A 22,336-nucleotide genomic window follows, 5' to 3' on the forward strand; every position below is an offset into this window, starting at 1 on the left:
TTCTGTGCCATTCATGTGGCTACAAATCTCAGATTGCCTTGAGACACGTCTCTCCTTCTGTCATCTTCAATTGGTCTTAAAATCTTGCACTGCTCAATTTTCTGTCTTCTCCCAGCAACCAGACTAAAATCTCTTTGAAGTTTTTGAGCTTCTTCACGTGCCCACAGAGTCTAGCACAAAGCAGATATTCAGTAACTCTCGTTGCCTTATAGGTTGATGAACTTGAGAAGATACATCAGAGGCTTCGAAGAAATTTTTTTAAAAAATTCTTTTCTGTCGTCCCTTAGAAATCAACTGTTTAAATGGTGGTATTTGCCAGTTCTATAAATCCCCTGCCATAAAGTCAATGATAACTCAAAATGCAAGGCTATGAATGAGGCATAAAAGGGACATTATTTTTCATTGTTAACTCTTCATTTTTAGGATTTCTATTAAGCACGGAGGTAAAAATACTGGGACAACTGTCAAAACATAAGCTCAAAACTTGTTGTTATTCCATCCATTTCATTCTGCTGATCAAGAGAAAACTGATTATAAATATAAGGCTTTTCCCTCCTTTTCTCCAGCTCAGGGAACCTGCTCCTTCTGAGTTTATAATAACCAGGAAGCGTAAGGAAGGGTGAGAAAGGTATAAAGGCAATATGGCATCAAAGGGGTGTCACAAACAGACCTGTCCATCAGCTGGAAGAAGCTATGGGCCACGGAGGTCTCTGTGTAGATGTGCAATTTCTCCCTACAAAACCTACAAAATGTAAAAACCTCTATTCCTTTTTATAGGATGTTACATGTGGGAAGCTCTCTGGAGGTCACCCAATCGAGGCCTCACATGGGACAAGTGACAAGTATCCACAATGAAAACCAAGACCTCCAGCTCCCAGCCCAATCCTCTTTCAATCATGCCATTACTCTATTGCATTTCAGTATTTCAGAAAAAAGGAAGCCATTTCAGAACGTTGTTTCATTCCCACCCACCGTCTACTTTAGTCATTCTTTCCAAACTCAGTCGTTGAGCAGCCACTACGTGCCAGGCACACAGCCCCTAGTGCTTGTGACACAGTAGTGAAAAAGGCGACAGAGACCCCCATCCTGCCGAGCTTACACGTCCGCTTCCCTCTGTTACACTGTGGCTGGAAGGGGAGGGAAAGGAAGAAAAGATGACCAAGACATAGAGGGGAAAGGAGGGAAGTGATTTCTGTTCTTTTTTCCTTTATCTTTTATGTATTTTTTATATATTCTTTTTATTTTTATATATTATTAGATAGATACATTTCAAAGACCATAAACTTCGTCCATTTAAAAGTGTAGTTTGATGGTCTTTAGTATATTCATAAAGTTGTGCAACTATCACCATAATCTAAATTTAGAACATTTCAACACCCCAAAAAGAAGCACCATATCCATTAGGAATCACTCCCCATCCTCCACTCCAACCCCAGGCAACCACTAATCTACTTTCTGCTTCTATGAATTTGCCTATTCTGGATATTTCATGTAAATGGAATCATACAATAATGACCTTTTGTGTCTGGCTTCTTTCACTTAGTATAACGTTTTCAAGATTCATCATGTTATAGCAGGTATCAGTACTTAATTTTTTTATTGCTGAATAATACTCCATTGTAATCTATTCTTTTTTCCATCACCTCCAAGTTTATATCAAAAGGCACAAGTCTTCTTCGGAAGGACTGCGTTACGAAGTATGAGGTTTGGAGGGAGATAAATCCCATCCCCACACCCCACCTGTTCTGGGCAGTTGTTTCAAAGAATCACCAGGCAGTACCTGACCAGATCCATCCCCAGTAAGGCTTCCGTTTCAGCGGCTGGTTCTCTGGCATTGATGGCTTCATTGGCTATGCACACTCCATGTTCATTGGCTCCCATTTCTGCCCCCCAAAGCCAGGCAGGTCTGCTTATCACGATGGCATGGGTCCTGGGAACTTGGTCGATTGAAATGTAAGTGCACTAAAAAATGAAGACAAGATAGAAAGGGCCATCACCTGTCAGGTACCACTTAGTTTTCACCTTGGTACTTACATTAAACCACCACATCGGTTACAAACAGAGCCGAGAAATAAAAGGCCTTGCGAACACCCAGACTTAAAAAACACCACACGTCTCAAAGCAGCTCTAAGGTTTCCACAGTGAGTTTCAGTCTTGTCACTCACTCAGTTTTCTGTCTCTTTGGTTCAGGCCAATCTGTGCATAATGTTTACATCTACATCAGTCCATCTTCTCGAACCAGGTATTCAAGCAATCTCTGCCCTGAATATTCTGTATCTAGCCATTTCAATGGGCACAGATGGCCACCAGCATTTTAAACAAGCATAGCTATTTATTTGCAAAACTCCTTCTAGATCAGTGGTTTTCAAACTTTTTAAAAGTTATAGAGTCCTGTCTATAAAAGAAACTTTACCTAGATGCCTAACATAGAAAGCAGATAAAAGGAAAGATGCTTTGTCTGAAGAAAAGAGGTCCCCTAAGCTTCCTGCAATGATCCCTAGGGCTCCCTGGAACACAGTTTGACAACCCACATGACTGCTCTAGTGGTAGAAAAGAGAAAATGATAGTGATACTTTACATTTAACTAACGCATTAAATGTACACTCTCTTATCCATTGTGCTTCCTGGTCTGTCCCATTTGATTCCCACACTAAGCCCATGAGGTGGACATATAAGGAAACAGTCCCAGAGAGGCATATTCCTAACTGCTGTCACAACTGCAGTACATAACCACTTAGAGCTGTGTCTTACCTTCTCCAGGCTGCTGTGTCTTTACCTGGAAAATGAATGAGCTAATCTAGATCAAGCTACTTCTTTCCAAGTATTGATACTTTTAGCCTCAGAACACTTCCTCCATACAAACTCTTACATAAAAGCATAAAGACAATAAAACTGGTCAAAGTGTATTGAGGTGAATGGAAGAACAGGCATGGGACTGGGGATAGATAACTCAGAGCCTTTCCCCTCCCCATACCGGGCCCCTGGGAGGACTCGGCTAGAGCAGTTGGAAAAGCACTAAACTAGGCTGTCCACAGGAGCCTCCTGATGCTGACATGCTAGCAGTCTACGACACACATACTCTTGCCATGGAAGCTGCAGTATGGAACTCAGGGCTCTAAATTACACAGAGCTTTTTAGCTCTCAGGGGAGAATTTTATCAGCCACGGCAGCCATTTGCATTTTAAATTGGGCACCTGAAAGCACTGGATCAACTGCAGCCTTAGATCTTTTTTTTGATTCAAGACCCACTTATATGGACTGAATGCAGCCCAGAAAGCTACTCTGCATTGATTTTCCATAATCTCTAAACCTCAGGTAAGAGCGGAAATGCACACTCACTGGTCACGTGACATCCGTATCTTCACAATCCACGTTAGGTATTGCTCTGCACTGGGATAATGTTATTTCATTTGATAAGTATTTGTAAACTGAAAGCTAATTAAACCCGGAGGTTGTCAAGAGACCTTTGAGTTTTTCATGGCAAATTGATAGTAATATATACTCTTGAAATGTTTTCCCCTATTCAGTTCCCGAAAGTTATTTATTGTTTTAAAAAAATGATTCTTTTACAGCAAAAAGCTGGCCAAAGCAGTAAACAGACTACGGTCCTCTGTGCTCTTCTAAATGGAATTGAAGTTTATATGTTAGAATTGTACTATTTCATGCAAAAAGCAGCATTGATCAATACTTTCCAAAACCCCTGTACCCACTGAGGTCCAGTGACAAACTCTATCTTGAAAAGACTAAGTAAATAGGGAAGGAATCTCAGATTCTTAAGCACAGATTGATCATAAAGGTTTTTTTTTAAGGACAGGAAAAAAGCAAAATAGGAAATGAGCTTTTTATTTGCCCTCAAATTCATTTTTACACATTCGTTCCCATTTCACCAATTATCTACAGAGCACCGACCACACACAAGGCATTTCATGCTAAGTGCTGCTGGCAGGTAAATCAGTGAGGAGGCCCAGCCTCTGTCCCTTCAGTTGGGAAAGAAGGAGAAGGCACATACGCAGACTATAACCACAGGCCAACTTCAGTAAGTGTCACTGAGGCCTGTCTGCTTAATATGCACTGCATCTCGTCCCCTCCTCCCACCTTGTGCTCTGATCGACACAATCCTGCTCTTCCTTTTCCTTTCCCCATTCCATGCCATTTTGACCCTTCCAAAATACTATATAATCGACTTATGTACTGTACGTGCTGTTTATGTATGCTATCTCCACCAGCTAGAATGTAAGCTCTATTGAGAGGTTACAGAAGGGAAGGAGGGAGAGATCTTTGCTGTTTAGTTCATGATATATCCCAAATCTGGTATATAGTAGGCATCAATAAACCTTTTTTTAAATGAATGAATGGATAAATGAATGAACGAATGAATAACAAAGGTCGGAGGGAGCATAATAGAGGTTCAAAGGAAAGGGAACACAACCAAGTGGGCCGAGGTTTTATCAAGTGAGTGACATTTGGGTTGATCTTGAAAAGTAGGCCAGACATCGAGGTATTCCAGACAGAGGTAAGAGCTTGAGAAAGGTGGGGATGTCAAAAATGCGTTCACGGTTCAGGGAGGTCCTCCACCCTGCCACTTAGGGGAGCTATGATGGCATTGAGTCACAGGACTGCAAAAGCTCAATAAGTACTGACAGATAAAAATGTTCAACACTGAATCCAAAAGACCATATGGTCTCTGTGGGAGTCCAAAATACATGCAGCCAACCTGACACTTTTCAGGCCAAACTTAGAATCATGAGGAAGGAAGGAGATCCCCAACTAGCCAGATGGGCTAAATCAGCGCCTCCCAAGCACCAGGCTGAAAGCTGATGCCTCAGATCTCCTCACAGGCCACAGGGTCGGGGAGCGGGAGGTGGGTGTGTGTGCACCCCAGCCTTAGTGAGCCTGTAACACATGTCCCTTGGGGCATCTTTGTCATGGACCACAGAAGTCTGGGACTAACAAGGGCCCTTCTGTGGCTGCAATTCACACATGGTCCACTGGGTTTGAAATCTGTCTAATCACACCCCGGTGTGGGAGGGAGTGGGGAGGATGGACACACTTGTCTCATAGAGATCGGTTATTTAAAATCCCAGTTTGGGAGCAAACCTCACAAATAAGGAACATTTACACAAGATGTAACGAGTTAAACTTTGTAAAGTCAGCCATCTAGAACATGAACTCCGCAGGCAGTCATTTTCTTAAGTAAAATTCACTGACGCTCACAATTTCCACATTATTAACAAGGCAGAGAAAAAGTGGGATTTGAGGTAGCAGGAAAGGTTTCTCTGGGGAAAAAAATCCAAAAGTACCTGAAATTTTCTTTCAGCCTGGAAAAACAGTTTAGTTCTAAAGTCAAAAGTCCTAGCCAAGTTTCTATGAGAGAAAATGTTCACCACTCAGAAGATCAGTCTTGACAGTCTTGATAGTTCTGGCCTCACTTCGGTGATTAAGCTGTTCAAGGGGGCTTCAGAAAAAGAGGAACAGTTTGTCTTGCTGCCCCATGGCCACACCCACCCAGCCTTTAATAAAACAAATCTGTCAGCTAGTGTGACTTCTGGGGGCCAACGCCACACAACAACATAAGAATGCCCAGGGCAGGGGTCGTGGTGAGGCACACTTCTAAATGTCAGCCTTGCCTAATGCTAATCACTGAGGTTTTAAAGGTATTACCTGCACTGAGCTTGTCGCTCTCAGGTGGCTCCTGGGGACACATGCCAGGTTGGAGGATGGAAAGATAAACCTTGACAAGGCCCCGGAGACAAAAACAAATGACAATACTTCTTCAGGGCAAACCCTTTATTATTTTGTGTGATGGTGTCCAAAATGAAAAAGCAAAATCAGCGTCATGCTGTCGCCTACCCCTTGCACATTCCTGCACACACTATTTCTGGATATCACCCAGTGAAAGGGGAATAGAGACACTCACACAATAGACGTTTCAATTAATGAAACGCAATCATTGTGCCTTTCCTACTGTACTCAGATGGTGAACATAACCCTGGCACCACCAGCGAAAACCACTGTGAAATGAGTTGATGAGTCAGCCAGACTTCTTAGGGTGGGAAACAAAGGCAGGGAAAATGGGATGCTTCAGGGAAATAGTTTTAGTTTTAGAAAATTTGTGACTCTAAAGCAGCACTGCTAATTATCACTGAGGTTGTTTGTTTTTTAATTTTTTTATTCCAGTGTCCTGCCTGCTACTTGACTGGTTTTTGAAAATGTGCCCTTAAGGCTCATATGAGTCTAAACAAAGACAAAAGAAGATGTTGACCACACTTTAGAAGAGCTGCTTTTTATTCCCCCGAAGCTGTAAGATCTTTGAGGATGGACAATGCAAAGGCCTGGTGTCAGAAACAGGATTGGGAAAGGGGACGTGATGGAAAGAAGCCCCCTGCCGAGCCACTCTCCCACGGAGCAAGGGAGATGCTCTGACCCCACAGAAGGCTGGGGACTCCTGCTCCTGGGGCTGAAGAGACGAAAACAGGAAAACAGGAAGAAAGACACACAATCTACTTAGTGGCCATGGAGCTCTGGTCAGATTTCTTTGATTCCAGAATGACTTGTGCTCTCCTGCTGTAGGGGATAATCTTCAGAATTAACATTCAGGACCCACCCCCTGCCCACCATGTACACACATACTCCACACACCACAAATACAGCCACCACCTAAACAATGCTACTAACACCACCAGCTATCATTAATTGGTAATTTCCTATTCTTCTTGCAAATATTTTCATTGGGGAAGAAAAGGGAAATGATCTACTAAAAACCCACCCCAATTGTGAAAGTTGTATAACCTTGCTGAGGATACTAATCCCACACTGAACTTCATACAATAGAAAATAAAAATAAATTAAAACTAACTTTCAAAGAAAAGGAAACAATGAATTCTAAAGGAGAGAAAAATGGAGGTGAGATTTAATATATAATAATAAGAGAATCTTTCAAAAAACATTATGTATCAAACCTGACTTGGCTATCAAGAATTCTGTCTCCATAAATTGTGGTATAATTACTCTCTTGGGCACCAAGTATGACTCATGTAAACTGTAGTTGAAATCCACTGTTTTTCCAGGAAAATATTCTAATGTTGGATCCATTTTTTTCTTAACTGGAAGGTTTAACCATTTAAGAATAGACCTATACCCATCCATGAGCACAGATGCACATCCACACACACACAAATGCACCCATGCACACACAGAACATCAGGATCCAGGAGATTATTCATCTGATTCTTCAACACCCCTACCCATAGGGAGAAGCAGGGCCTGAGGTAAAGGGAGATGAGTTCTGTGATGCACAGTGTACAGCATCATCCGAGAGGACACAGCGGCTTTCACAGATTGATACATACTTATCCATCCTACTCTGCAACCAAAAGAGGAGTTGTTAAAAACCCAGAATCCACAGAAGAAAGACTAAAGAACACAAAATAAAATGTTCCAATCTGCCAGCTGTGCAGCTGAACAAAAATGTGCAGTGTAATTTTAGAAACTGAGGAACTCTGTGCTTGGAGGACCCCATTTCTTATTCCTCCATCTCAAGCAAAGTGAACTGGACATAGAGTAGATGACAGATGGACAAGCAGACCGATGGACAGACTGAGTGAAAGATGAAGGGTAAGAAAGGGGACGAACTGGAAGAGAAGACCGCCTGGTAGGATGCACCAGCTGGAAGGGTGGGTAGGTGGGCAGATGAGCAATCACAGTGACTCTTTTTTTAAATGAAACCTCCATTTAAAAAAAAAAACCCACAATTTTATTTATTTATTTTTTTCTTTTGGCTGCGCCGCATGGCATGCAGGATCCTAGTTCCCCGACCAGGGGTTGAACCCGTGCCTCCTGCAGTGGAAGCGTGGAGTCTTAACCACTGGACCGCCAGGGAAGTCCCACAGTGACTTTTTGCACATGGTTATTCTCAGAAAGTGGACTCCAGGGACTGCAACACTCATGTATGAGATTTCTAGGGAAACTGCAGACTATGTATGTTTAAAATGTCATGAAATGGCTGAGGAATAGATGGGTTTTTATGAGAAGTTCTCACTCTTCATAGTTAAACTTTTTCTGTATGCTAATGAGGACTATTATGAAAGTTACATTATAGTCATTGTAGCTCATAGGCCCAAATATGGAAAAGAACCCATCATTCTGTACTTGGGACAAAAACAGGGGAGGGAGACAGGTGTAACCGTTCGGGAATTAAAGGGATAAGAGTAAGTTTGAAAAGCAGATTTAGCATGTGCTAAAGACAGGAGTTTGGGAACTGACACCTGGAGTTACAGGAACTCTCAACACTGGTCGATTGTTTTTTCAAAAGAAGAAAAAACCTCTCTCTGCACAGTGTTCTCCTTGGAGTTTACGAAGTGCTTTCACATGTTAGCTCACATGTGCTTTACAAGAACCCAGGAAGGCAGACACAGAGGGTGCTATAATCTCCTTCTGGCAAATGAGGAAACTGAGTCTCAGAGGCTCAAAGGCCCAAGATGCAGTAAATGGAGAAGGCAGGACTAGAACCCAGGACCCTGCCTCCTGAGCCAGAACTCATCCCCCTAGTTTCAGGTGACTGTAAATTTCAATTGATTTATAATGATAGAACACGCTTAAAATGCTACATGTTCATAGAAGGGTGGCAGACTAGAGGGAGGAGGGGATATTGGTGCTGGGGCCTTGAAGCATGCATAGGAGTCTACCAAGTAGATGACAAGAGCGGAGAGGAATGACATTCTCAGCAAGGGATAGAAAGAGCAAAAGTACAGAGAAATGCAAGAGTGCTGTTTGTTCAAGAAATGACAAGCAGCTCAATATAGCTGAGGCCTACCATGTAAGTGAGGAGAGGAAAACTAAGTATGAGGATAAAAAAGTAAGCAGGAAATTGTACAACCCTTATGGAGATCAATTATTACAAAAAATTTATCCTAAGACCCAGTGATCCTGCATCTGGAAGTGTATCTAGTGACTGTACCTACACATGTACAGAAAGATTTATGTACAATGTTCTTCACGGCTGTACTTTCTAGACCAGCCAAAAGTCCCAGTATCCACCAAGAGAGGACTGATTCAATAAATTTTGGAGTATCTCCACAATAGACTACTATCAGCTGTAAGAAAAATAATAATAATCTCTATGTTCAGCAATAGAAAACTCTTTAGAAAATGTTACTAAACAAAAAAAGCAAATTGTAGACCTTTTTGTAAGTTTGAAATTATACATTTAAAAAAACTCAAGTCTCAGAATAGTGTATATAATGTGCTACTTTCATGAAAAAAGAAAAGAAGGCTACATATTCATATTTATTTGCAGTAGTTTGCACAAAACACTGAAAAGATGGGCAAGAAAATAATAGAAGGGATTACATAAGATGTGAATCAGGGGCTTCCCTGGTGGCGCAGTGGTTAAGAATCCGCCTGCCAATGCAGGGGACACGGGTTTGAGCCCTGGTCCGGGAAGATCTCACATGCCACGGAACAACTAAGCCTGTGTGCCACAACTACTGAGCCCACTTGCCACAACTACTGAAGCCCACACACCTAGAGCCCGTGCTCCGCAACAAGAGAAGCCACCACAGTGAGAAGCCCACGCTCCGCAACCACAAGTAGCCCCCGCTCACCCCAACTAGAGAAAGCCCGCGCGCAGCAACAAAGACCGAACGCAGCCAAAAATAAATAAATAAATAAATAAATAAATAAAAGATGGGAATCAGGGTAGACAGGAATAAGGGGAGATTAAGACTGCTTACTGTAAACCTTTTAATGTTATTAAATCTTTGAACCACACCAATATATCACCTATTCAAAACGTAAAATTACATTAAAAAGTATCTTTACCCAAATGAGTTGAAAATTTATGCCCATACAAAAACCTACACACAAATTTTACAGCAACTTTATTCAAAACTGCCAAAACTTGGATGCAACCAAGATGTCCTTCAATAGGTGAATGGAAAAATAAATTATGGTACATCCAGACAATGGAATATTATTCAGAGCTAAAAAGAAACATTCTATCAAGCCTGGAAGAGACATGAATGAATCTTAAATGTATATTACTAAGTGAAAGAAGCCAATCTGAAAAGGCTACATACTATATGATTCCAACTATATAACCTTCTAGAAAAGGGAAAACTATGGAGACAGTGAAAAGATCAGCGGTTGCCAGGGGTTAGGGGAAGGGAGAGATGACCAGGCAGAACACAGAGGATGTTTAGGGCAGGGGAACTACTCTGTACGACAGATACATGATATTAGAAATGGTCAAAACCCATAGAATATATAACACAAAGAGTGAACTTTAATGTAAATTATTGCCTTTGTTAATAATAATGTATCAATACAGCCTCATCAATTGTAACAAATGCACCATATTAGGGCAAAATGTTAATAATAGGGGAAACTGGGAGGCAGGGGGTTGGGGGGAGTTGAGGGGTTATATGAGAACTCTCTGTACTTATACTCATTTTTCTGGAAACTTAAATCTGCTCTGAAACTGTCTATTAATTTAAAAGAAAAGAAAGAAAAGTGAGCAGGGTGCCAATCAGGAAGAGTTGTGAATGGCATACAAATCAGCCTGGACTCTCATCCTATAAACAACCAAACATTTTTAAACAAGGCAATGACAAAGCTGTGATCTGGAAAGAAAATTCCGGTGACACTGCAGGGAACAGAATTCAGGAGAAAGAGACCTGGGCACCAATAAGCAGATTAAAGCAGAAGGGAGATGAGGGTGGGTGTGAATGAGCTGGGGGCTGTGGAGTGGAGATGGGGACACAGGCGAGGAAGCAACAAGACTCAGTGACAGCCACCCCTGTGCATCCACAGAGGAGTGGGAAAACGGGGGTCAACGTTTCTGTCTGGTTTCTAGATTAAACGATGCGGCAGACAATAGCGCTGTTAGAGGAACAGATGAGACGGGGAAAGTGAATTTGGTTTTGGATCCGTAGAGTTATTTTACCTGCAGAGTATGGATGTGGAAACGTGCAGAGGCAACTCAGAAAAAAGGTCAGGGCTGCCTTAGGGACTAACTCTGGTATGTATCAAGCTGCACTTATTTATGCAAGGGGACATAATGTAACCTATAGTGTATTTGAGCATTAATATACCATAGGTTAACTAGTGAAAGAAATCTAGTCTATTTCCTAAAATGATTGTAACCATGAGAGTAAAATACAGACTTATTTAACCTATTCCCCAAAAAAGAAAACAAATTTTTTCTAAAATATTTATTTCAGCCATATTTATAAAAGGCTTGGTGCAATATTGTAGTTACTATGGCTACTAAAAAATGACCCCAAATTTAGTGGTGTAAAACAACCGTTTATTATGTTCGTGAATTTGATGAGTCAGGAATCTGGACAGGGCACAGAAGGGATGGTGTGTCTCTACTCCATAGAGTCTGAGGTCTGGAATCACTGAAAGGTTATTCACTCACACATCTGGCAGCTGACACTAGCTGTAGGCTCTCCATGTGGGCCCCACCCCATGGTCTCTGTACGTGGGCTAGTTTGGGTTCCCCCCAGCACGGTGCCTGGGATCTTAGGGCTAGAGTTCCAAAAGAGGGAGACGAGTGGAAGCTGGATCCTTTTATGACCCAGCCCTGGAGGTCACACAGCATCACCTCCGTCATGCTTCACTGCACGATGCCATTGGAAGCCCTCACCAAGATTCGTGGCAGGGATGGGGGGCATAAACCCTCCACTCCGTGGAGGCGTGTCTATCACACTGTGAGAAGTACATGTGGAATGGGATTTGGTATAGCCATCTTTGGGAAATTAAATCTGCCCACATGAAAATCAAAGTGTTGTTTCAGTTTGCATGACTCTCTGGGAAAAATAAACATTTAGGGAAGACAGACAGGGGAGGTCAGTAACAAGGCAAACCAAGCCAACTTCATCCATACCGAGTCCACTCTGTTCCAGGAACAGAAAGAAACATTCAGATCCAAACAACATGGACATTCAAACATTAATGAATACCCATTTAAAAGCTAGCATGAGCGCCAGAGAACCTAGCACTCTTTTCTGCCTGTATGAAAGGAAGGTCCCACTGAAGTTTAGGGGCTTGGACCAAGTTAGTAGTGCAACACAAGAGGCAAGTGGTTCTGGCGAAAATCCTGTGGGAGCCAGTCTGCCACTGCCTCGACCACAGACTCATGCACTCTGACTGTTCGTCTCATTGTCTCTGTTAAATTCACCTCGCATAAGCAGCTCCTTGTAGAGTTCTGTTGCTCTGGTGATGCTTAATGCTTTTAAAGGATCGAAACAGATAAAGAGTCAGATAAGAAAATGAAATACACACTGATGAATACCCACTTAAAACCTAGCACAATCACCAGAAAAATCAGTTTATTTTGTAAAGCATAGAACATCAAAGAATACAAATTACGTCAGGGGCAAGAGTTTGTTAATCTACTAGCCCCCATTTTTTTCATCCAAATTCTTCATCCTTCAACAAACAATTACCATTTAAACACATACAACTAAATATACCATAACCAAGAAGTTTATTCCATGAATGCAAAGATGGTTCAACTTATCATTAAATAGGAAGAAAAAAATCAGGGGATTATCTCCATAATCACTGGAAAGATCTCTAACAAAATGTAACACCTATTCTTGAGGATTTAAAAGCAATCAAAGTATGAATTGATGTATACTTTTTTAACATGACAAAACTAGATAAATCTCTGTTCCAAAACCAGCATCTTACTGAATGTGGAAGCACTAGAGGCTGTCCCCCCTCAGGTCAGGAACAAAGGCAAAGATACCCATTATCTCCATCACTATTAATACTGAATCCAAGCTATAAGCCAAACAAATAAGAAAATAATTAGAGATGTAAGAACAATCAAACTATCACTATTTGCAGGTTTTATAACAACATACCTGGAAAACCCAAGAGAATCAATAATAAAAGCTGACACAACCAATAAAATAATTTAGTAAAAGAGCAGAATGTAAAACTAACATGAAATAGCCATCATGAGAGTTTGACAACACACTCTGGGAATATGAACAAACAGGCATTGTTTTACATTGCTGGTGGGAACGCAAAATAGTACACCAGCTATGGAAGGAAATTTGACCATATCTAACAAGATTACATACTTACATACCCTGTGACTCAGAAATCCCATTTCTAGGCACCTATTCCAAAGAAATACTGACTAAACAGTTCTTTAAGCACTCAAAATAAGAACTGGTGGATAATTTTTAACATGATAAAAATATATAAACCAAGACCAGATACTGTGACAGACGCACAAGGCTATTATTCACTTCAGCACTCTTTGTAATAGCAAAAGACTGGAAAACAACCCAAATGTCCAGCAATATGGGACTGATTAAAGTCTGATTACATCCACAGAATGAAACACTACACAGCTGTAAATGAGGAATGAAGAATCTCTTTAGAGACCAGATGGAGTGACCTGCAAGATACGGTTTTAGTTGAAAAGAGCAAAGTGGAAAAAAGCGTATATAGCATGCTACCATTCATCTAAGAAGGGAGGAAAGGGACTGGGATAAATATTCATATGGATATGTATGTGTGTGTGTGTAGTTTATTCCATATATTAATATGTAACTTTTTAAATGGAAGGATAATCCCCCAAACTTCCAAAACATGATAACCTATAGGAGAAAAAGGAAATGGAGTGAATGATACAAAGGTAGAAGCTAGACTTCTATGAATATATCTTATTTCATAGATTTGACTTTGGAATTGTGTAAATATTTTATTTAAGTATAAAACATGGGCCATAGCAACGAATGTAGAATTCTCCATGTGACCCTGCTTTCAAGACTACGAACAAACCTGAATGGAAACAGGAATCAACAGAACCCACATGACAGTTCTGACTTGTGAGCAGGCTTCCAGGTTAAGACATCAAGGTGCTGGGCAAAGCCAGAGAAAGAGAATACACGTTAACTGAGAGACGGTAACACGTGACTTACCTCAGCCTTGCTCTCAGGTTCATGATCAGCTGCCGAGAAATACACAATCTCTTGCACTTCATCCCTGGGCCGAGCTGAATTTTTCCCAAATACCACCAGACCATCCTTCGCACGTGGTGGGAAGGCCACAAAACAGTAACTTGGAGGAGCTAAAGCCATCCTGAAAAGAGAGAGATGCCAGAGAGAGAATGGAAGCAGGCCTAACATGGAACATTCCACCGGTGAGTTCTTCAAACATATTTCACCCACTAAGAGAGTTCTAGTATTGAACTGTGTGCAGCGAGCTCATTAAGAGAGCCCAGCTGGCAAATGAAGGTGGGGTGTCTGGAGTAGAATCACAGAACCACTGACACCAGATATTGTTTAGTACTCTGTGGGATTAAAGGATCTCAGATTCGCAACAGACCGCAGTGACAGCCAAGAGTGCAAGGACGCAGGAGAACGGAAAGGAGGTTATTGTTCCAGGCAGAAAACACACACGCTGCCATCTGTCACAGCAAAACAAAAATAAATAAATATACCTTGTAACAGTGCACTACAGAAGTGTCTCTGATCTAGAGATGCATGGCTGCCACATGATAGTTTTTGGGGTGGTCACGGGGAAATGGGTCTGGAAATAAACTGAAAGATACCCCCCTCTTTTATATATATCTTTCTCTACCTCAATGACATAACACTCAAGCACCTTTTGGCTTTCCTCCCGCCTCTCTAGCTGCTCCTGGGCTGGCTAGTTCTCTTCTACTTGGCCACCGAGCATCCTCACTTCTTGGCCCTTCCTTCCTCATTTAATGCTCTTTTCTTTCTGGGAAAACTCATCCATGCCCAGAGCTTCACTTGTCATTTACGAACCAGTGACCTACATATATAATTCCAGCTCAGTTCTCTCCTTGAGCTCCTGATCCACAGACCCAGCCTACCTGATATCCAAAGCTGATTTCATCATCTTCCCTAAACTGGATGCCTTCCTAAGGTTCCCTGTCTCAGCAGCCAGCTTCATCATCCATCCCACTGGAGCATCAGGAACTATCCTTACCATCTGCTTCTCCATTAAAATATAAATGAGAAGTAAAGCAATATTCTCAGAAAAGCAACTGGGATTCAAAACTCAGCCTCGTCACCTACTAGCTGTGTGACCTTGAGCAAATCACTTTACCACTCTGAGCCTCATGTTTTGCCCCAGCCCACAGATGTATCATGAGCATCAAATGAAATGATTCTTGAGAACATATTTTGCAACTTGTAGAGCCTACATGAGTATACGAGATATTTTCTTTGGGTTTTGACCACTCAAATAGAGCAGCGTCTCAAAATTTCTGTTGAGCAAGCCAATCAAAATCAACTCCCCTCACTCATTACTGGACCAGTTATCAAGTCACAGAGTCAGCAACATTCTATGTTTAGAAACATCTTTGTGAGGGACCATATTGCTACGTCTACATCCAGGCTACTTCAGGGTAGTCTGTGTACACACACCCCGGGCTGTCAGAGTTCTTCCTGGCAGTGCTTATGACAGGTCCCTCCCCAGGGCACAGAGAAGTAGGTAGTCCATAACTCTGAAAATAATTCCCTCCTAGCTCAGGAAAATAGCCCCTAGCCCCTTTGGGGGAAAGAAAAGGCAAGAAGATAAAGAGACTCCAGTTCTTCTTCCTCTTAACCTTTCCTATTTTCACAAAACCACATTATCTTCAAACTTGAGGGGTAGAGAGGAATAAACCAAGACTCTGTATGTGTAAGGAAGACCTACAATAATTATACGATAAAATGCCTTTATAGAGGATTCTGAGAATTTGGAGGTGGGAAGAATTGCTGGCTGAGCCAAATAAAATGAAACAGACCCAGAAGAAGGTAAGATCGGGAAAGAACGCGTTTTCCTGTGTTTGTATGACTCTCGTATGTAATAGGACTTCCCTTCTGCCCCCATTGTTGGGCCATGTCAAAAGTGCTGGTGTCTGGTCTATGAGCAGAACCTTACTTTACTTGATCCTTAAAAACAGTAAAAATCTGGGACTTCCCTGGTGGTCCAGTGGTAAAGAGTCCACCTTGCGATGTGGGGGATGCAGGTTCGATCCCTGGTCGGGGAACTAAGATCCCACATGCTGTGGGGCAACTGAGCCCGCATGCCACAGCTACAGAGCCCACGCACCCTGGAGCCTGCGTGCCACAACTAAATAAGAGAAAAACCTGCACACCACAGCAAGAGAGAAGGCCACGCACCACAACGAGGAGCCTGCACGTCGCAACGAAAGATCCCGCATGCCTCAACGAGGATCCCACATGCTGCAACTAAGACCCGACACAGCCAAAACTAAATTAAATAAATAAGTAAATAACAGATAAATCTTTTTAAAAAAATAGTAAAAATCCACTCGTCTTGCACTTACAAGATGTATCTATAGAAAATAAACAACACGCATGCATTTTCTTAAACATCTTTATTGGAGTATAATTGCTTTACAATGGTGTTAGTTTCTGCTGTATAACAAAGTGAATCAGCTATACGTATACATATATCCCCATATCCCCTCCCTCTTGCGTCTCCCTGTCACCCTCTCTATCCCACCCCTCTAGGTGGTCACAAAGCACCGAGCTGATCTCCCTGTGCTATACAGCTGCTTCCCACTAGCTATCTATTTTACATTTGGTAGTGTATATATGTCCATGCCACTCTCTCACTTCGTCCCAGCTTACCCTTCCCCCTCCCCATGTCCTCAAGTCCATTCTCTATGTCTGTGTCTTTATTCCTGTCCTGCCCGTAGGAGTTTTTGACAAGCACTTACTCTTTAGCTTGGACATCTGCTTGGTCAGCAGGTCATCTGAGTCACTTGACCATGACGAATACATAGGCAAAGGAAGCCCAGGGATATGTGGGCCCAGAGAGGCTGGATTTTCTGCTGAATTTTGGGAATGATTGGGAATGCCAGAAGGGAGCAGAATTTTTATGTCATTTTTTTTAATGTTAGATGAACCCATAAACTGTGTATCACAACCTGTAGCACACTAGCCAAAGCTAATTGTCCATTACTTTTCCTGGATCACCATTCTACACAATGACTAGCCTCAGAGATGACTTAGCTGGATCCTTGTCTGCTCTCTAGATCAGTGCTGTTCAGAACTTTCTACAATGACAAAAATGTTCCATCTCCACTGTGTAATACGGTGGCCACCAGCCTCAAGTGGCTATTGGCGTGTAGTTAGTGTAATTAAGGGATTAAATTTTTAATTTTATTACAAATTTTAATTCATTTAAATTTAAATAGCCACAGGTGGGTAGTAGAAATCCTACTGAACAGAGCAACTTTACAACTTCCCAGTAAACCCAGAAATGAAGACTTTCACATTGAGGTTTCCAATGACCCCAAAAGTATTTATTTGTAAAGTCCTCCACTTATTCTATGACAAATCGTGCTATCACCCACATAAATTGAATTAGTCAAGAGGAGGTAGGACAATGCTACAAGACTGAGAAAAATAAACACAGGAAGTGGATACTGAACTCATCAGGTGAATTGAGTTTAAGCAAGCTCTTTTCTCCAGAAGCTAAAGGTGATCATAGCCCTAGAGGACAATTCCATTTCCCTTGATGTGAATCTCACATTCCTGACTCTGAATATACCCGGAAAGTGGCCCTCATCGCTACCTGGAAACCGCCTGTGTACTCCGTCTGGTCAATTCCTCTCTTTAACTCCTAAATGAACTTCTGAGACCTTCACTTCTCTTCAAACTTCCAACCACTTCCTCTAAGTAGATATCTCACTTCATAGTCCACAAAGGACAGATGGCTGGGGGAGTGAGACTATTCCAGAGGGAAGCTATGCAGGTTTGAAGGCCCTGTGGCTGGAGAAAGGGGAAGGAGCCATTACATCAAATAGCCAGTGTGGCTGAGCCAGAGGCAACGGGGAAGAGGCTGGAGACACAGGGAGAGAGGCTAGTTCATGTTGGGTCTTGAAGGCAACGGCAGGGATTTTAGTGTCTGTCCCATAGTAAACGCTAAAGCCACCGAAGGCTTTTAAGCCAGGTTTTAGGAAGGAAATGGAGCCAGTGCACACAGATAGCTTTAAAGAAGTTGGCTGTGATAGGGAGGAGACCGAGCAGTAGCTGGAAGGGAATTCCATTTCTGTGTATCTACTCTAAGGAAATGATCAGGAATATGGACAAGATTTATGCACAAAAGTGTGCATTAGAGCGGTATTTATACAGGTGCAAAACTGATGGAAACTTAACTGTCCAGCATCAGAGAAGTGGCTAAAAATTTATGCTACATCTATATGGTAGAATACTATAAAACTATTAAAATGTTTGTGAGGAGTTTTAAATTGCATGGAGAAATGGTTTGGGGAGGTGGGGGGGTGTCCAAAATAAATTATCTTAGGGCTTCCCTGGTGGCGCAGTGGTTGAGGGCCCGCCTGCTGATGCAGGCGACGTGGGTTCGAGCCCTGGTCCAGGAAAATCCCACATGCCGTGGAGCAGCTGGGCCCGTGCGCCATGGCTGCTGAGCCTGTGCTCTGGAGCCTGTGAGCCACAACTACTGAGCCCGCGTGCTGCAATTGCTGGAGCCCGCGTGCCTAGAGCCCGTGCTCCGCAGCGGGAGAGGCCACCGCAGTGAGAGGCCTGCCCACAGCGACGAAGAGTGGCCCCTGCTCACCATAACTAGAGAGAGCCCGTGAGTAGCAACAAAGACCCAATGCAGCCAAAAATAAATAAATAAAATAAATTTATTAAAAAAAAATTATCTTAACTACATGAAAATATACATAGAAAAAGACCAGAAGTGGTAGCCTGACCAATAAATTCTTTCTGTTGTTTTATATTTTCCTTTGTTTTCAATTTTCCTACAAGTATTTATACTTATATAATCACACACAAAAGATTAAAAAAAAAATAAACCCAGGGGATATTACCAATTTAGGAATTTTATTTTAAAGAAAAAATTTGGCTCTATTTCTATGTCCCAACATCTAAAATTTCAAAACTGGCAAATTCTTATTTGAGTTATAGTTAGGACAAGTTTTTTATTCAGCATTATTATAGTTATTCTCTAGTACTTTGTTTTCCTTTTTGTTTTTTTTTTTTCTGTACAGCCTGACCAATTCAGAGTTACTCAGGGAGTACACAAATTTTCATTACTATTATTTATACAAATAGCGGGCAGGCCTCCTGCAGTCGCCTCCTTAAACAGGAAAAGAAAAACTGACCCATCAGAAAGCCAATTTTCTGCTCACCCTGAGATGAAATTCTTTTGAAACTAATTCCAGGAATCTCAATTTTGTTCCCATTATTTGTCAAAATACTGGCTAACATACCAGATTAAAAAATCTGAAAAGTTAACTCATCTATATACTGTATAAAACATGCATTTTGAAATCTCTGTTTACAGGATTTTTATAAACTGTTAAATCATTCATGTATGACACAAAAAACCGACTTTACCATTTTTCTCCCTTTCCCTCTATAGTCTTATACAGCATTATGAAATGTCATAATCTCTTCCACGAAGAAAAATAAACTAAAATTGAATTAACTCCCAATCACACATGCTAATGCAGAAATTTATTGCATAGATTTTTTTTATCATTTATATTCAGCTTTGGAAAACAGTATAACCATTCAATAATGAATTTTCTATAACTACACTCTACTTAAACCAGCATTAAAATCAGTGAACAAAGCTTACTCGGAAATAAAGCCATGATTGATGGCTTTTTTCTTAAGTTGCTTGCTTTGAGGCACAATTCTGAAGCTGTCTTCTGAGCCATGGGGATCCAGAGGTGGGGAGGTGGGTACAGGGTTATACTACAGGCCTAAAACTGAACCCAGGAATATCTAAAGCAGTGTTTTCCAAACCGCATGTTGTGGCCCTTTTGTGGGTTATGAAATCAATATAGTGGACAAGATCAGCATTTTTTAGAAAAGAACATGTGCATCTCACATAGTAAGAGTAAGCGCTGGTACAAGAAACTTTAAGTTCAGATATACACATATAAGTATATGTATGTACTGGGTTGCAATACAACATTTCTCTCTTACTATGGGTTTCAAGTAAAAATCTTTAAAAGCACAGGCTTAAAGAGCAAGTTTACTGAATAGGCTTCTTTGTGGTAAATACCAATTAGGATTCTTGCCAGGTTAGCGATAAACTAACAGTTCCAATTAATGAAACACTCCAATTTAACCCCCATAGACAATTAAACTTACAGGTATTTCCTAGGAAGTATTTGTTAAGAATATTTCAAAGTACATTTATCTGTACTTTATGCTAAGTAGAATAAGCCAGTCCCAAAAACGCAAATACTGTGTAATTTCACTTATATGAGGTCCCTAGAGTAGTCAAATTCATAGAGACAGAAAGTAGAATGGTGGTTACCAGGGGCTGGACCAGGCAGGGGTGGGAGTGGGGAGGAGGACAGAAAATTAGCTGTTTAATGGGTACACAGTGTCAGTTTTGCAGGATGAAAAATTTCTGGGGATGGGTTGCACAACAATATGAATATTCTTAACACAACTAAACTGTACACTTAAAAATGGTTAAGACAGTAAATCTTATGTTACGTGTATTTTTACCACAATTAACATTTTTTAAAAATCAAGTAGCCACATGTGGCTCAAGGCTACAATACTGGACTGGACAGCTTTAGATATCGTGCTATCAGCTGTGGTAAAGTACCCCTAAGCTCAATTTCTAACCATCATTGTCCTTATCAAAGTCCTTTCAGGATTCATGACTTCCTCTTGGGAATTATAACTCCAGAGTCCCTGGAGCTCACAGCACAGGAGCTGCATCTCCCAACATACACCCTCCGACTGGTGACAGGAGGCTGGGTACAGGCTTGGGGGGCTGCAGCACTCCACCCCTGTAACTAGGAGACTGCTTACAGAATGTCTAGACAAGGAGGGGGGAAGCTGCATGGGAAAGAAGGTCTTTGTCCTCAAGTTCAGTGAGTAGTTATTGAAGGGCATGAATGCTCCAAGCCAAGTAGGGGTTTTCTTCGCCTGAATGCCAAACTGCCCTGCCCTTTTATCTCAGTGAAGCTGCAGAGGGCCTCATTAGTCACCATACCTAGTAATAAGGAAGCCTTGAGTTGCCTGAGAGGAAGAAAATGACTGTCTATATAAGCTATAGGCTTATTAACTCTCTTGCAAATAACTGTGACAAAGTACCTTTACTTGCACAAAGAAATGAAACCCAAATGTCCTTACTCTCCAAGCTCCCAGCTTCACTGAGAAGATTGGGTAAGTTTAAAGCCAACGTCTATGAATTACCTCCTTCCAGAAAAGCAAAGAAGAATGTATTTTATTATATTATATTATATTACTTATCGATAAAGTCATTTTTTAAATTGTTGACATTCCCACTGAACTGAAAACACGACAAATGATACTCACTTATAAATTTATTTTCCTGTCCTATATCTGCTATTGAGATAGTAAAGAATAAATAGGCGTTTGGGAAAGGAATTATCTACCTGAATTGAGATGTAAACGCCAGCTGATAAAAGGTACGTAAATTAGCTCAGACTCATCAAGCTCTGCCTGAAAAAAAGAAAGATTCTTCTGTTTCACTGAAAGCTCAAGACAGTAGAGCATAAAGCTTTAGGACTCCACAGCCAGTGATTTCCAGCTTCTAACATTCTATGCCTTGAATGAGGAACTACCTAATGGAAGAAAGACTACATAGGGTATTAAGTAAGGAAGCAGGTTTTGGAGGCAACCTGGGTTCGAATCTCAGCCCCGTGTTACCGTTCTGTAACAGGGATAATGACAGGGTTGTGGTGAGGTTCAAATGAGCTGAAACATAAAGTGCTCAGAATGCTGTCTGGGACACAGTAAGGACGCATCACCGTGAGGGTGAAAAAAGGTACATGATGAAGGCTGTTGCTTTGTCAAGGTCTGATCTGAACAGATGAAACTTCAGAAACTTGGCTTTTTCTTTACAGTATCTAAAGGCTCTCTCACCTTTTGAAGATGTGCTCCATTGTCACCTGATGTCTTTTAAGAGCTGCTTACTATTCCCTTTCTCTAAGGCCAAGGGCAACACCTACCTCTGACAGTTGACTCAGGCAGTCTTCAATGCCACTCTTCTGCAGACATACTTCCTAGGAGCATGGGGAGGTACGGGGGTGGCAGGCTGCACATTCATTTGGTTTGGTCCAGAGCACTGGCCTAAACAGTGTGGAGTTTTTTTTTTTAAATCAGAATTAGCAGCTAACATTTTTAACTCTAGAGATTTTCCACAGAAATTCAGATGCTTAGTGTCTCTTGAAAACTCAAAAGACCTAGCAACACTGGATCCACATTCTTGCATGACAGCAGGATTGGAGCTGAGGGGGGCTCCTGCCACAGTCCTCTCCACTTCCCAACACTGAGGCCACTGGAAGCGCTGCCTATCATCACCCTTG

General features: G+C 41.6%; 1 protein-coding gene across 1 annotated transcript in view; it reads right to left on the reverse strand.

Annotated features, from left to right (window-relative positions):
* The window catches only part of SCRN1 (secernin 1), a 57,421-nt gene that overhangs the window by 24,430 nt on the left and 10,655 nt on the right, over window positions 1–22,336 (reverse strand). Inside the window, exons 2-3 of the mRNA XM_061198643.1 lie at window positions 13,944–14,103; window positions 1,781–1,962 (exon numbers count right to left, since the gene is read on the reverse strand). Of these exons, the coding sequence (XP_061054626.1) occupies window positions 1,781–1,962; window positions 13,944–14,102 (341 nt within the window). The 5' untranslated portion in view covers window position 14,103. The remainder of the gene's footprint in view (window positions 1–1,780; window positions 1,963–13,943; window positions 14,104–22,336) is intronic.

Source organism: Eubalaena glacialis, chromosome 8, assembly GCF_028564815.1.
Source record: "Eubalaena glacialis isolate mEubGla1 chromosome 8, mEubGla1.1.hap2.+ XY, whole genome shotgun sequence".
In the NCBI taxonomy this organism is placed as follows: domain Eukaryota; kingdom Metazoa; phylum Chordata; class Mammalia; order Artiodactyla; family Balaenidae; genus Eubalaena; species Eubalaena glacialis.